The sequence below is a fragment of the Cyphomyrmex costatus genome, unplaced genomic scaffold (genome assembly GCF_001594065.2).
Source record: "Cyphomyrmex costatus isolate MS0001 unplaced genomic scaffold, Ccosl1.0 scaffold827, whole genome shotgun sequence".
Lineage (NCBI taxonomy): Eukaryota > Metazoa > Arthropoda > Insecta > Hymenoptera > Formicidae > Cyphomyrmex > Cyphomyrmex costatus.
The window spans coordinates 11,252-27,631 of NW_017280405.1; the positions used below are offsets into that span (position 1 = coordinate 11,252).

General features: G+C 33.3%; 1 protein-coding gene across 1 annotated transcript; it reads left to right on the top strand.

Moving 5' to 3' along the window:
- The first annotated feature begins 7,312 nt into the window (after positions 1-7,312).
- On the top strand, positions 7,313-8,083 carry LOC108781532 (uncharacterized mitochondrial protein AtMg00810-like). Its single transcript, XM_018549509.1, has one exon. It carries the CDS (start codon positions 7,313-7,315, stop codon positions 8,081-8,083), a length of 771 nt encoding a protein of 256 aa, XP_018405011.1.
- Positions 8,084-16,380: the final 8,297 nt, after the last annotated feature.

The window sequence follows — 16,380 nt, forward strand, 5'->3', positions numbered from 1 at the left end:
ACTAAAGACCAAATCAATAAAGAACAAAATGTCAAAATAACATTTCATCGGTAAGTATTGTATTTATAATGTAACCAATACAATAACATTTTTTATTTTGAGTAAATAAAGATCCAATATAAAAGTTTTACTGTTTGAATAAATTTTTTTGTTTTAAATACAATATAAAAATAATTCCACACATGTTATATAATTTTATTCTATATATTTACATGCCATGACATTTTTTAAATGTACGCTATTTATTACTTTCTCTGAATTAAATTTATATTATATAAAATAAGTCAATTTTATTTCACTAGATTTCCAAAAGATGAAACAAAAAAACTAACATGGATTAAAGCTATGGGTCTTCATGCAGAATCACTACCCAAGTCTTTATATTTATGTTCATTGTACTTTTTAGAAAGTGATTTTGATCATAGCTCCCGGTTACGAACAAGATTAAAAGAAAACGTCGTTCCAATTGTAAATATAATTTTACTTAGATTTCATTATTTGAAGTCCTAGATTTTAATTAATCTAAATGCATATTAATGCTATTCTGATTTCTAATTATTATATTTCGAATAACAGATTTTTCTATAGAAGAATCTTATATGTTAATCTTATTTATGCAATGATATATGCATTAATATTCTATTAAAAAATACTTTATTATTCTGTTTAAAAATATGTTATTATTGTATCTATTTGACAAGTAATATTATTACGAAAAATATAATTAGATTATACAACATTTGTGATAGGTTGTATGGATAAGTACATTAAAATCAATTTTATATTTATAGCCAATTATCTCAGAAGGTGATACAGTTACATTAGTTACAAATTCAACTATAAAATTAGTAGAAAATGATTTGACTGTGAGTACTTTTCTTGAACATCCCGTTTGACCACGTTGCAATTGATCACCACTCATAGTGACCGATGCCTGTAGGAACTTTCTGTTAGAATAATTAGATTAAATTATTCTATTTTATTTTGCATTTGAATAAGCTCATACATATTCGTTTTTGCTTTAGTTCTGTTTATTATTACTTATTTTGAAATATCGCAATTAATGAGAATCAGCCACAATGATTTACCACACACGTGAGGCCATCTATGTTATTTGTCTGATTTCTGTACTTAATTTTTGTTCTTTATTGTACTCACCTTTTCCTTTACCTTTTGAACGTGTAGGTTTCATAACCTTCTTCTTGCATAATAAAGATAACCGATTAAAGTAAGCAGAAAATTTGTTCTTTGATTTACGCGCTCGCTAACAGGTTATGGGCCCAGGAACACGAACATAATTCTTAGAGGACATCAAGTGAAAATTGTTTCTCTGTATCTCTTGTATTGTGTGCTGCTACGCAATGTCGATGCACGATATGATCGACTCGAGACCCTCGATGACAAAGCTCAATGGTGATAATTATTTCCACTGGAAATTTAAGATGGAAATGTATCTGCGCAGAGAAAAGGTATGGACAATCGCAATTGTCAATACTACACCCGATCCATTAACGGCTGAGTGGGAAGATGCAAACGAGAAAGCATTAACAACGATTGCGCTATGTGTGGAAGATAACCAGATACAACATATCAGAGATCTTGAAACAGCTAAGAAGTCGTGGGATACGTTAAAGGAAATATACGAGAAGAATTCGACAGGTAATCGGATACATTTGTTACGATTGATCATGCAAGAAAGGTTAAGTGAAGGTGGTGATGCAGAAGCCGACGTGAGTAAAATGCATGAGTTATTTCAAAAATTGCTTGCTTTTGGTACTGAAATAAAGTCAGAATTTTTTATGTGCGGCACGTTGTTAGCTACGCTTCCCAGCAGCTATGACGCATTAGTCACTACATTAGAAGAGAAGGACGAGGAGCAATTAACAAGTGCGTACGTGCGAGCAAAAATTAATTATCTCAGAGTATAAACGCAGAAAATATCGAGATGACGATAATGAAGCATCAGCACTCAAAGTTAATACGATGAAATCGAACGGTAGCACTGGAGGCACTGATTATAAAGGCGGTAAAAAAAGGTTTACGTGTTTTCATTATAATAAGGACGAACATATTCGACGAAATTGTGATGAATACAAATAGCTGCTGAAAAGTCAAAAGGGTAATACGCACAAGGCCAATGTAGTCGAAAGTGAGGTTAACGATGGAGAGATGCTGTTCGCAATAGGTGATTTGGACGATTGGATTGTGGATTCTGGAGCCACTTGTCACATCACAAGCAAAAAGGAGGCATTTCTAAATCTTGACAATAAGCATCGCGAGAAGGTCGGTGTGGCGAACGGACAAACCTTGCTGGCAATTGGAAAGGGGACTGTCATTATGAATTTAAAGAATGAGAATAACGATACGATCAAAGTAAGAATAGACGATGTACTGTATGCACCGCAGGTTGGAGGTAGCTTACTTTCGGTTCGAAAATTGACTGAAAAGGGTTTTAAGATCAATTTCGTTGGCGATAAATGTGAAATACGAAGTGGCGACGGCATGAAGCAATACGCTGTAGCAGATTTGCATGGAAGTTTGTACAGACTTCGACAATTGCAATCAATAAATACTGCACAGACCAAACAACGTAAGTGCGCACACGAATGGCACAAAATCCTTGGACACAGAGATATCGAAATTGTGAAGAAATTACCTAATAGCGGCTTGGTAAATGGTATAGAGGTTACTGAGTGTAGGGAGAGTTGCAAAGAAAAGTCAGTATGCGCAATTTGCATGAAAGGGAAAATGACCAGAATAAAATTCCCGAAAGAAACTAATAGCCGTGCCAAAAACGTATTAGACCTGATACATTCAGATGTTTGCGGACCCATGCCAACTACCACACCGTCCGGAAAAAGGTACGTATTGACCTTTGTAGATGATTGTTCACGATATACAGTCATTTATTTACTAAGAGAGAAATCTGAAGTATTTGATAAATTTAAGAAGTTCATTAAATTGACACAAAATCAGTTTGGTCGCAAAATAAGAATGATAAGATCCGATCGAGGTGGTGAATATATGAGTAAGGATTTTGAGAATTATCTAAGAGCTGAAGGCATTAAATATCAAAGGACAACGCCATATTCTCCACAACAAAATGGTGTTGCAGAGCGTAAGAACCGTACACTAGTTGAGATGGCACGTTGCATGCTTTTTGAAGCTGACTTGCAGAAGCGTTTTTGGGGAGAAGCAATTATGACAGCAAACTACCTGCAAAATCGCTTGTTGTAAAAAAATATATCAAAAACACCATTCGAGTACTGGTATTGCAAGCAACCAACGTACACGTACCTAAAACAGTTCAGAGAGCGATGTTACGTTCGCGTTCCGGATGAAAGAAGACAGAAATTAGATCCGAAGGCTGTTCATGGAATCTTTGTCGGATACGATGCAGCATCAAAAGCTTACAAATGTTACATTGCTGAACGGGACAGAGTAATTGTCTCTAGAGATGTGCAGTTTGTCGAAAAGAAACCAAACATGATATCAGAGAAGCCAATACAAGTACCAGAAATGACCAATGACCTTGGTAATAGAGAAGATGCACGGTGTTTTTAAAAAAATTTGAATAAAGCAGCCTTGCACCCCGAAACTAACGACGTGAAGTAACTTCTGCTAACATATAAAAACAATCCCCGTTGAACAGAAAATCGAAAAAGATACATTTTTTTAGATAAGTCCATTTATTTCGGAGGTAGCTGAAATAACGCTGAAAAAGTGTCAATATGAATCAGTTCAATTGGTAACTTAAATATAGAATTCACTCATTTTTAATAGATATGTATATAACGTAAAGGAAAATATTTTATCTATTTTTTATCATCAATTTATAAAATTGTATTATAAATCTTCAAATTTTTAACGAGACAGAGTCAACAAATAGTAACAATAAAGAAATTGATTTAGAAACATACAAATTTATCACATTAATTAATTTCTCAATCGATGAAAAATGCAATGAGAATTATTCTTGAACATTGAAATAATATTTATTATTTTATAAAATAATAAATTTATAGATGACGGCTGTTGAATTGCTGAACTGCTTTCAGAAGATGAGTTTCATATTCTTCATGATTTTTATTTATTTTGTAATTTGACCATAATTCGTTAAATTCGTGATGGACACTTTCTACGGCTTGTTCACTATAAAACCCTAGGCTGGTATTGTTGTTCTTACAAAAGTCTAACACGTGAAGAAATATAGCATGGACCTTAGGCGTGACTGGAAGTTCTGTGGATAAGAAGTTTTTACGAAACTTTTCAATGCTTCTTTCATAACCCAATTTTAGTTCATTCCCGAAACACTTGCTGACCACGTCTTTTAAATCCTTGAGTAATTGTACATATGTTAGACCCTCTATACTACGTTGAGATCTTAATAAATCAATTTTATTTAGTAAAGTTTGGCATAAATTGCTTGTAAATGCACTACCGTTACGTGTGACTTGTCTTTGCACACCACAGTCCTTAATCCATTGGTCAGCATATACCTTGCACAGTTCATTTTGTAACATATGATTCACTATGGTATTAACTGATCCTAACATAAGGTGTAATTCTGGAGGAGGTATCAACTGTAATATGTCTTTATTTGAAACTTCATGAAAAACTGGTACATGAACACAATTTTTATAATTTTTTGCAAGTTTTGGAGTAGATCCGACTTCGACATATTTATTGTAATTTTCAATTATTTGTTCAGTTGTCCTATCGACACCTTTAGTATGCAAGGAACTTGAATTTGCTAAACACCACGTGCATGGAAATTTACTTGAATGAGCCATGAGTCCACACATCAAGTTAGCCAATTTTAGATCAGTTGAAATAGTGGCACCAAGTTCTTCAACCAATTCACTCAATTCCATTTTCCGCCATAATAGATTAACGTTGTCATAATTTTCTTGAGTGTTTGGAGCTACAGCTATAAGGAAAATTTTCTTCACGCCAGAATCTTTGAACACTTTTTTATTACACAAAATTCTATTGCTCTTCGAATTATTTTTCTTATCTGTGATATTATTTGATAAAGATTGTATCAATAAGCATATTTTTAAAAAGCCTCCCCCTCCATCCATTCCAATTTTAAGATGAAAATCTGTTAATTGCCTTTGTACTTTCACATAATTTATAAGACCTTTTACATCATGACAGTATACCACACATTTATTAACAGGATTTTCATGCTTTCCTTTTGAATGAATAAATTCACAATTTTGTACCGAAAAATAATCATCGAGAGCATGATTCCATTCAATTAATTTGTGAAGTACATTCGGTTGAAATATTTTTCTATTTTCTGTCATTTTTCGTAGACTTGATAAAACTCCTGTAGTTTTTCTTAAACTGAAATTGAAATTATTTTGCAATTCTGCAACTTCTTGGACTGAAATTGGGTTTGTTTCATTTTTATTTTTTTCCTTGAGTTGAATAGCTAGTCTTAACGGAGCCCCTTTATCTTGAGAAAGTAACAAAACATTTTTTTGACTTCTGCCTTTTTCTTTATCATTGTTGATTTTTGCTTTTAATAAAGATGCGCCTACATGATCTTTTTCCTTATCGCACAGATTACCGAGGACAACTTCCTTCATATTTTTGTATTGATTTTTTATGCAAATATGGGAAACACCTTTAGCAATTACTGAAAAACATCTGTTGCATCTTTTATGTACATTTTTAACACTTTGTTTTCTTTTTTTGTTTATTTTTGATTTGCGGCTTCCAATTAAAGTACATAAATAACAAATGCACTGAACTTCATTATTATTTGATCTAGTTTTTCGAAAAATGAATTTCGAATAATCTGGCAGAATAAAATTTTTCTCACTTTCTTTACGATAAAGTTTACGGTAACATGAAGAACATACAACAATTGTTGGTGCAGTTTCATTAATTTTGAAGTTAACTGTTGATTCCATCTTGTCTTTCAATTTACCTTTTATAGGGATTAACACTTTATGTGAGCACAGACACAGTAAGCAAACTCTTTTTCTATTGTCTTCATGTGTTGGTGAGTGAAAAATTTTCTTCTCAACAGTACGCATTTTCACTTAATATCAAAAAATAAGAAGAACAAGAATCTATTATACTACTGACCGCAATTAACGCCAAAGTTCAACTAATACTAATGATTTAACATCGAGTCCTCATAATAGCGTGTACTTTCGTGCGGCTTGTTTATTTACAAGCTTTGCGTAGCGAAACATTGTAAATAAACAAGGCTTGGAAGTCAATCATAAGTTGTATCAGAAACTGAAATTTAATGTGCCACGATCGTATCAATATTGGTATATTAGATAATGTTATATATATATACTTATGTATATATATATATATATGCTCGTTGATATATATGTATATATTCTTCAACTACAAATTGTATATGGCATGGGCCATATAAAAGAAAAAATAGCAAGAAATAGCATATCTAAAAAATGTATCTTTTTCGATTTTCTGTTCAACGGGGATTGTTTTTATATGTTAGCAGAAGTTACTTCACGTCGTTAGTTTCGGGGTGCAAGGCTGCTTTATTCAAATTTTTTTAAAAACACCGTGGATGACGATGAGACTGATACAATAACTTCAACAGATGTACAAGATTCAACCCCCACCACAGACGAATTCTATAGTAGTGTGGAGAACAACGATGAGCAAGACGAAGAGGTACCAAGGCGTTCATCACGTTCTACTAAAGGCTGTCCACCACAGAGACTGATAGAAGAGATGAACATGGCATTAATTGCAACTAAGGAACCGAGTAACTATCAAGAGGCAGTTACGTGTAACGAGAAAGAAAAATGGGTTGCAGCTATGGAGGAGGAGATGCGATCGCTCTTAGATAACGATGCTTGGGAGCTAGTCAGCTTACCGAAGGACAGAAAACCTATCGGTTGCAAATGGATATACAAATTAAAAACTGATGAAGCCGGGCAGATAAAGAGGTTTAAAGCGCGACTCGTAGCTCAAGGTTTCAGTCAAAAGTTTGGGGTAGATTATGATCAGGTATTCGCACCGGTTGTGAGACCAGTTACATTCAAAATACTTTTGTCAATAGCTGTAAAAAGGAATATGAAGGTGCTGCATTTGGATGTGAAAACGGCTTTTCTCAACGGTAAATTAGAGGAAACAATTTATATGAAGCAGCCACCAGGTTTTTCAATGGAAGGGCACGAGAACAAGATGTGTTTACTCAAAAAAAAGCATATACGGTCTGAAACAATCAGCGAGAGTATGGAACCAATCAATACACGACACGATGACCAGGATCCGATTAAATCAGAGCAAAAATGATCAGTGTCTTTACACAATGGCGAACAACACTGGAGTAATCTATGTTTTAATATACGTCGATATAATTTTGGCAAGTAACTCAGATAGTTTATTAGAGCAATGTGAATCCGCGCTTAAAACAGCTTATAAAATTGAAAATCTCGGACAGATTAAGAATTATCTCGGTATGCACATCAGAAAAAATAGTGATCAGAATTATTATATCATTAATCAGACAGCATACATAACACAAGTTGTAAAAGATTTACAGTTACACAAGGCAAAAATATCTGATATATCATTGAGTACCGGATATGGAAACAGCGAATCACCATTGTTACCTAGGAATGAGGAATATCGAAGGATAATTGGATGTCTTTTATACATATCTGTCAACACACGTCCCGATATCTCAGCAGCAGTATCAATATTGGCGCAAAAGATGACAATGCCCATTGAAGAGGATTGGAACGAAATAAAACGAATTGTGAGATACCTGAAGGGCACAGCAAGAACGGAATTAAAACTTGGGAGTGACATGAATGAGCAACAGTTGCGTGCCTATACTGATGCCAATTGGGCTGGAGACAGCCACTCACGGCGGTCGAACACAGGCTACGTCATCATGTTTGGATTGGGAGCGATTAGTTGGACCAGTAAGCGGCAATCGTGCGTGGCACTCCCTTCAACTGAAGCCGAATTTATTGCGCTGTGCGAAGGATGTCAGGAGTTGTCATGGATACGCAGAATTCTGAATGACTTCGGAATGACATTCACGCAACCGACCATTATATACGAAGATAACTAAAGTTGCTTGAGTATGATTCAGGAGGAGAAATTTTCAACTCGAACTAAGCACATTGACACCAAGAAGTTTTTCATCAAGGACTACGTGGACAAAGGAACTGTAATCTGTAAATATTGCCCTACGGAGGAAATGATAGCGGACATATTAACAAAGCCGCTATCAAAGAAACGTTTCATAAAACTACGCCGGGCATTAGGATTAGATGTTTATCCAAATGAGGAGGAGTGTTAGAATAATTAGATTAAATTATTCTATTTTATTTTGCATTTGAATAAGCTCATACATATTCGTTTTTGCTTTAGTTCTGTTTATTTTTACTTATTTTGAAATATCGTAATTAATGAGAAGAATCAGCCACAATGATTTACCACACACGTGAGGCCATTTATGTTATTTGTCTGATTTCTGTAATTAATTTTTGTTCTTTATTGTACTCACCTTTTCCTTTACCTTTTGAACGTGTAGGTTTCATAACCTTCTTCTTGCATAATAAAGATAACCGATTAAAGTAAGCAGAAAATTTGTTCTTTGATTTACGCACTCGCTAACACTTTTCACCGTTCAAGTGCTGTGAGTGGCTGGTAGTTAACTGCAGCGTGGTTAAACGGATGCTACTCTTGCATTAATATAGTAATGAATATTATATTCACAGACAAACACTTTATAAGAAAATAATGAAGCTATAGAAGCTAATGCAACTATAGATGAAATATTAATGGACATTTCAAAACCAAATGAATTATCAGTAAGTATTTCAGCTACATTCACATATATTAAATATGTAAATACAATGAAGATATGTCTATATTATGTTATATTTTGTGATTGTTTATAAAATAATAAATTTTACTCTTAATATTTATGTGGAAAAAATTTCATAGAATACTTTCTTGTATGGTAATAAATAAAATTTTAAATTTTATGTACAATTATAGTTGAAATCGGAAATAACACAAGTACAAACGCCCACACGTCGTAAGAAAAGAGGTAATAGTGAAGATAATGATGTAATTATGGTAAAAAGAAACCATTGCTTTACATGTGTTTGTACCGAAGAACAACAGGATACATGGAATACACCTAGAAAGATATTTTTGCGCAAAATAATATGTAATCAAAAAGCACATTATAAACGACTGGTGCAAACACTAAAGCAAAGAAACAAGCGTCAAGAAAAACGAATTGCACACTTTAATATTAAATTTAAAGAACTCAAGTAGAAAAGTTTAATAGCAGATAAACATACAGAAATATTGAAATTAATTGGTAAGTGTAATGGAGACTTGTTGAAGCGTTTCACAGCAAAAAATAACAAAACAAATAAAAAAAAGAACCCTGCTTAAAAAAATCGATAAAAACGGATAGAATATGAAAAGGAATATCGCTAATTTTAATATATCACATACGACTTGATATGACTTTGCGTATAAAAGACCGAAATCTTTCCCTGCTTAAAGAAACGGATAGAATACGAAAAGGAATATCGTTAATTTTAATGTATCATATACGACTTTCAGTATAAAAGATCGAAAACTTATAGTATTGTATATGACTTTTCATTTCCGTGATTCTTCGTCTATAGTTTTCTATAGGGTTCGATATGAACATCATCCGACGTTGTATCGTATTATATGTATATGAATATTCAGCTTTATCTACAACATTCATGCTTTATATGAATATATACAGAATTTCACATAGATCACTTGTAGTTTCCTACCCGCTTTTTCGGATTCGATCCGCCGTATATGATTCTATCATGTTTCCCATATTGATTTCCGAAAGCTTCGTACGGATGTATATGGAAAACCATATATATAGCGAAGCCATTTTTGTCACTAGCCGGTCTATCCGAACGTATGTGGAACATCTGGCACGTGTCTATATTATCGTATCCGGAAAATCCGATACGATTATTGCTCGAAAATTTAATAGACTAAGTTTCTATAGTTTTGAACCCGCTTTTTCGGATTCGATCCGCCGTATATGATTCTATCATGTTTTCCATATTGATTTCCGAAAGCCTCGTACGAATGTATATGGAAAAGCATATATAATGCGCATTTTCCGAGAAACGAATCTGGCTTATACGGCTCTATACGGTATTTCCGACAGGTACTGTCGCTCTATTGGGACAAATACGCGACTTCCGATTAGACGTATCGTTCTTAATGCGCATTTTCCGAGATACGAATCTCGCTTATACGGCTCTATACAGTATTTCCGACAGGTACTGTCGCTCTATCGGGACAAATACAAGACTTCCAATTAAACGTATCGTTATCAATGCGCATTTTCCGAGAAACGAATCTTGCTTATACGGCTCTATATGGTATTTCCGACAGGTTCTGTCGCTCTATCGGGACAAATACGAGACTTCCGGTTAGACGTATCGTTCTCAATGCGCATATTCCGAGAAACGAATCTCGGTTATACGGCTCTATACTGCTCTATACGATATTTCCGATAGGTTCTGTCGCTTTATCGGGACAAATATGAAACTTCCGATTAGACGTTTTCAATGTGCTTATTCCAAGAAACGAGCTTTTCGGATATAGCTCTATTCGATTTTTCCAGAAGTTTTATTCGATTAATAAATTCCATAAATTGAATATATGCATTTTCATATACATCCGTACGAAGCTTTCAGAAATCAATATGGAAAACATGATGGAATCATATACGGCGGATCTAACTCGAAAAAGCGTGTTCAAAATTATCGAAACTTAGAGCCCAGACATGCACAAGCTTTTGCATAATGCATAACGCATAGTGCATAAGAAATCAGCCAATCAAAGTTCTTATTTCCGAGAAGTAGAAGGAAAGGAGGAATTCAGATTGATTGTTTCTCTTATATGCACTATGTATTATGCGTTATGCAAAAGTCTGTGCTCCCCGCTTTAAGCCTATTGCACATGAAATGCATAATAGAGCATGAGCATAACATAAAACTGTTGGACCAATAAGCATCCAGCATAAAGTTGCCATATTAATTAACATAAAATACTCATTGGTCCAGCGATCCTATGTTATGTTTATGCACTGTTATGCATTTCATGCGATAGACTCAAGACTCGTCTAAAATACGTCTTTAAGACGACTTTTAGTCAAATCCCAAAGACATCTATTTTTTAGACGTCTTTTAGACATCACGAGATGTCTTTTGAACATCCTTTTAAGGGTTATTAGATGTATCTGAAAGACGTCTTTAAGGCCGGTATATTCATAGTTGGTTCTTATTTTTAGATCGTCTTAAGTAATGTCTTAATATGCTAATGCAGCTATCTGATTGGTTCATAATACCTCAAAATTGAACTTAAGGTGGTCTTGAATATAAGAATTGATTATGAATTCGGCCTTGGAATCATAAGCCAGTATTTATAGTCAGGGGCTCTATTCTTGAAAAGAAATGTATACGAAAGTCTAGGGAAATACTATAGTATATGTTACGTATACTATAGTATTTTCCTAATTTTTCGTATACGTTTCTTTTGAAGAATAGACCCCCAGTTCTTATATTTAAGACCGTAACTAAAAATGGCGTCGTTCGCAAACGAACTATGAAATCCACCAATCGTCTACTAGAAAGCCACTTTAGTACCATTGAATAAATGTCATGATTGGATGAGAGTCACGTCAATCAGGACGCGTAACATCGATTGTGTTTATCTGATATCTAGGACTCTAGATAAACTTATACTTGCTATAATGGAAAATAATAAAGTAAAATCAAAAAGAAATACTACTAATACTAGATACAGTTCTGTGGCACAGTGCCATAATTATAAAAATGTATAAAAAGGAGGAGATCAGTTTCCATCACTTTCCGAAAGATGACGAAATCATCTTTGCATCGCCAATATGCGAGATTCATTTCTCAGAATATGCGCATTGAGAACCATACGTCTAATCGGAAGTCATGTATTTGTCCCGATAGAGCGACAGAACCTGTCGGAAATACCGTATAGAGCAGTATAGAGCCGTATAACCGAGATTCGTTTCTCGGAAAATGCGCATTGACAACGATACATCTAACCGGAAGTTTCGTATTTGTCCCGATAGAGCGACAGAACCTGTCGGAAATATTGTATAGAGCCATATAAGCGAAATTTGTTTCTCGGAAAATGCGCATTAAGAACGATACGTCTAATCAGATGTCTCGGATTTGTCCCGATAGAGCAACAGAACCTATAACGTATACGAGAGATTCGTTTCTCGGAAGATGCGCATTGAGAACGATATGTTGCGATATGTCTAATCGGAAGTCACATATTTGTCCCGATAGAGAGCGACAGAATCTATATTGTATAGAGCCGTATACGCGATATTTGTTTCTCGGAATATGCGCATTGAGAACGATAGAAATATTCAGTTGAAAATACTTAGTAAAAACACGATAGAAGCGGTAAGGTAACGATAGACCTTAAATTTTTATCTTATTCTATCCGTTTCTATCGATTCTTTTAAGCAGGGAAATATCTTTCTAAACAATATTCCTCTGAGCTTCGAAAATTTGCTTTAACACTTCAGTATTACTCACCTAAAGCGTATGATTATGTACGTAAACATTTCAATTCATGTCTTCCACATCCAAAATCTTTAACGAAATGGTACAAATCGATTAATGCAAATCCTGGTTTTATCAAAGAAGCATTGAAAAGTATTTCTGAACGAGTAAAAGTAACAGATTATCCACTAATTGGAACCTTAATTTTTGACGAAATGTCAATTAGACAACATACTGAATTTGATGGAAATAAATATTCTGGCTACGTTGATTTTGGAAATGATATTGAAAATGATAATACTAACAAAGCTAAAGATGCCTTAGTTTTTCTATTTGTATACTATATATGAATGCTGCATGGAAAGTACCTGTAGGTTATTTCTTTATTAATGGAATAACGACTGATCAAAAATGCACTCTGATTAAGCAATGTATTTCCTTACTGCATGATACTGGTGTGAGAGTTGTTGGATTAACTTTTGATGGTACTACTACTAATTTGTCTACAGCAAAACAATTACAATGTAATTTAACACCAAGTTCTTTACAGACCTGGTTTTCTTCAGTGACAAATGACAAAATATTTATTTTTCCTGATCCATGTCATATGATAAAGCTTGTTCGTAATCTGTTTGGGGATCTCAAAGTCATTGTCAATGGATCAAACCAACAAATCAAGTGGCAGTATGTAATAGATTTATACAACCTACAGCAACAAGAAGGTTTGCATTTAGGAAATAAGCTACGATCAGCACATGTTCAATTTTACAAACAGAAAATGAAAATTCGTTTAGCTACACAGTTATTTAGTAAATCTGTTGCTCATGCACTTGAAGTTTGTAAAGAATACTTACGTCTTCCACAGTTTCAGAACTGTTCAGCAATAATAGAATTTATATCCAAATTTAATGATCTATTTGACATTTTTAACTCCAAAAATACGAATCAATTTGATTATAAACAACCAATCAATCCTTTGAATTATACAAAAATAATAGACAAATTAGAAGAATGTAAAACTTATATTTTGAATCTTAAACTTCAAGATGGAACTCCACTTGTTGAGTCTACAAGAAAAACTGGACTTGTCGGATTTTTAATATATATCGAAAGTTTAAAAGGATTATACAATGAAGTTTGTGAGAATCAAAAAGTTTTGAAGTATATTCCAACATATAAAATAAGTTAAGACCATATTGAGTTATTTTTTAGTTGTATTAGATCCAAAGGGGGTTGTAATGATAAAATCCAACAGTTCGTCAGTTTAAAACAGCTATGAAAAAATTGCTAATTCATTCTGAAATTCGAGATTCAGGTAGTGGCAATTGTATATCTCTAAAAAATATAGCAATTTTGCATGTGACTTCTTCACAAAATAGTGAACAAATAATCAATAATTCAATTTCGTCGACATTATTTAATGATATACAATTAAATTATAACGCAAACATTATAGAAGATTATGGGTATTTTCCAGACATTCGTAAAATTACTGAGTTTTCTTCACTAATTATTATAGTATACATTGCTGGCTTTGTCGTAAAATGTCTAAAAAAGTCATTGTATTGCGAAGAATGTATTAATGCATTAACTTCAGATGATAAAAAAGACGAAAACCTTAATTTAATACAAATAAAAAGCCGCGGTAATTTACAATATCCATCATCTGATGTGTCGAAACTTTGTCACGAAGCAGAAAGAGTTATCCGCTTTGCTTTAGCAGAAAATGGAGGAACATATATGAAAAATAAATTTACACAAACTTATCTCGTAAATTGTGTTCTTAAAAAATTTATTGACTCAAATAATTTGTTTTTAAATTTAAAGGAACATTCACACGATCAAAATCCTTTAGAAAATCACATTATACATTTAATGAAAGCAATTGTTTCCAAATATATAAAAATTAGACTTTACCACATTGGAAAACAAACGATGGAAAATGTACAAAGTAAAAGACACTTCCGCCATAAATTGACATTATTTCAGGGTCAATAATAGGTTTATTCTTTTTCTATATCCAAAGACTTCACATTGGAGAGAAATATAAATAAATAAACTGTGCAAGGAGTTCTACTCTGTGATATTGAAAAAGAACAAACCTAATACCTTAGGTTATTATGTTTTGTACATTTACATATTTTTTCGACTGAGCTGAGCATTGGTTTTAAAATACTTTTATTTGAAAACAGTATTTGTAAGACAATTGTATTAAGTATTTTGTATTTTAAATACTAAGATTAATGATAAATGTTATTATATTATTCAAATTATGAAGTACATAATTAAATACAAAATACGTAATACTTTCATGTACACCGCTGAAATATAAAATCTACATTTATTGCAAAAATTAATGAGTTTTAAATAAAAGTATTTTAAATACATGTCCAGCTCTGTCGAACATATAAATGTACAAAACATAATAAATAAATCTCAATATTCGATTATTATATACGTAATGTTATCATAAATATAATATAAAGTTTATAATGTATACTTATTTTTAACAAATATGTATTAAATAAATATTATTTTAATTGATAAACGTTTAATATAACTTTCTTTCCACAATACAATAATAGTATAATCCTATTATTTATTAATGACATATTTTTTTAATGTAAATTTATATATATTGTTACGCTCGCGCGACCGTTCTGCGGAACTCGCTCGGGCCGCGTACGCGCACTCCCGTATCCTCGAAATAAACAACACAGAATTAGAAATAGAAAGTTTATTCTAAGAACACAGAACACGAAACTGAACACTGAGAACACAGAATAATAACGATTGCAAAAGAACTCGGCCGGAGGAGGAAAGCACGTCCGTCCGCCGTGACAGCTTCTACAAAAATCCGACTTCTCAAACATGCTCGTCGCCAAAGCAACGCGATCTTCGTTCCTTGTGGATAGTGGACTTCGGCGCAAAACGGGTAACAACGCAGAATGGGCATAACAATATATTTGTGTATAAAAATAACCAATGAAACAATATTTTTATACAAAGAACCATAATTCTCATATTTCAAATTTTTTGGAATTTTCAGGTAAAATTATAATCGTGATTGCATGCAATCTGGAGACACGGTAGTGTCTCGGCGTTAAGCCAAGCGCGCGACACTGCCGTGCCTCCTTTACGCGACACGAAGAATTTTTCGGGTCGAGATGATCAGATCTCAGTAATGGCTGAACCGATCAAGTTCTACATACGCTCAATCGACAGGAAATACTAAAATTGTATAATAAAAGTGCTTTCATTATTTTCTACGTGCCCTACGAGCGGAGATATTGCGACGTAAAGTCGGGATCTGTGAATTTTCACGTTTCAATTTTTAAGATACGTCGTCGTCGTCATTAACGTCATCGACCAGAGAAAATGTCCATCTCGTTTTTCCGATAATAGAAGGCCTTTGACTTTATGTGTTATCTCATTCTATCTATCATCTCACTCTATCTATCTATATCTAGCCAGTGTTGGGCTGCGTTCGGAAACATCACCCGAATGCCTCAGTGTATCGTCTTATCCTCGTTTAACATGGGTGAACAACAAGGATAAGACGATACACAGAGGTACTCGGGTGATGTTTCCGAACGCAGCCTTGCATGGTCACATATGATGACGCGCGCGCGGTTTAAAATCTTACAATTAAAAATAAAATATTATTCAATATAATATAAAATATTTATTAATAAAATATTTATTAATAATATATATATAATGTTATTATATATATATACATATATATATATATATATATATATATATATATATATATATAAAAAAATAT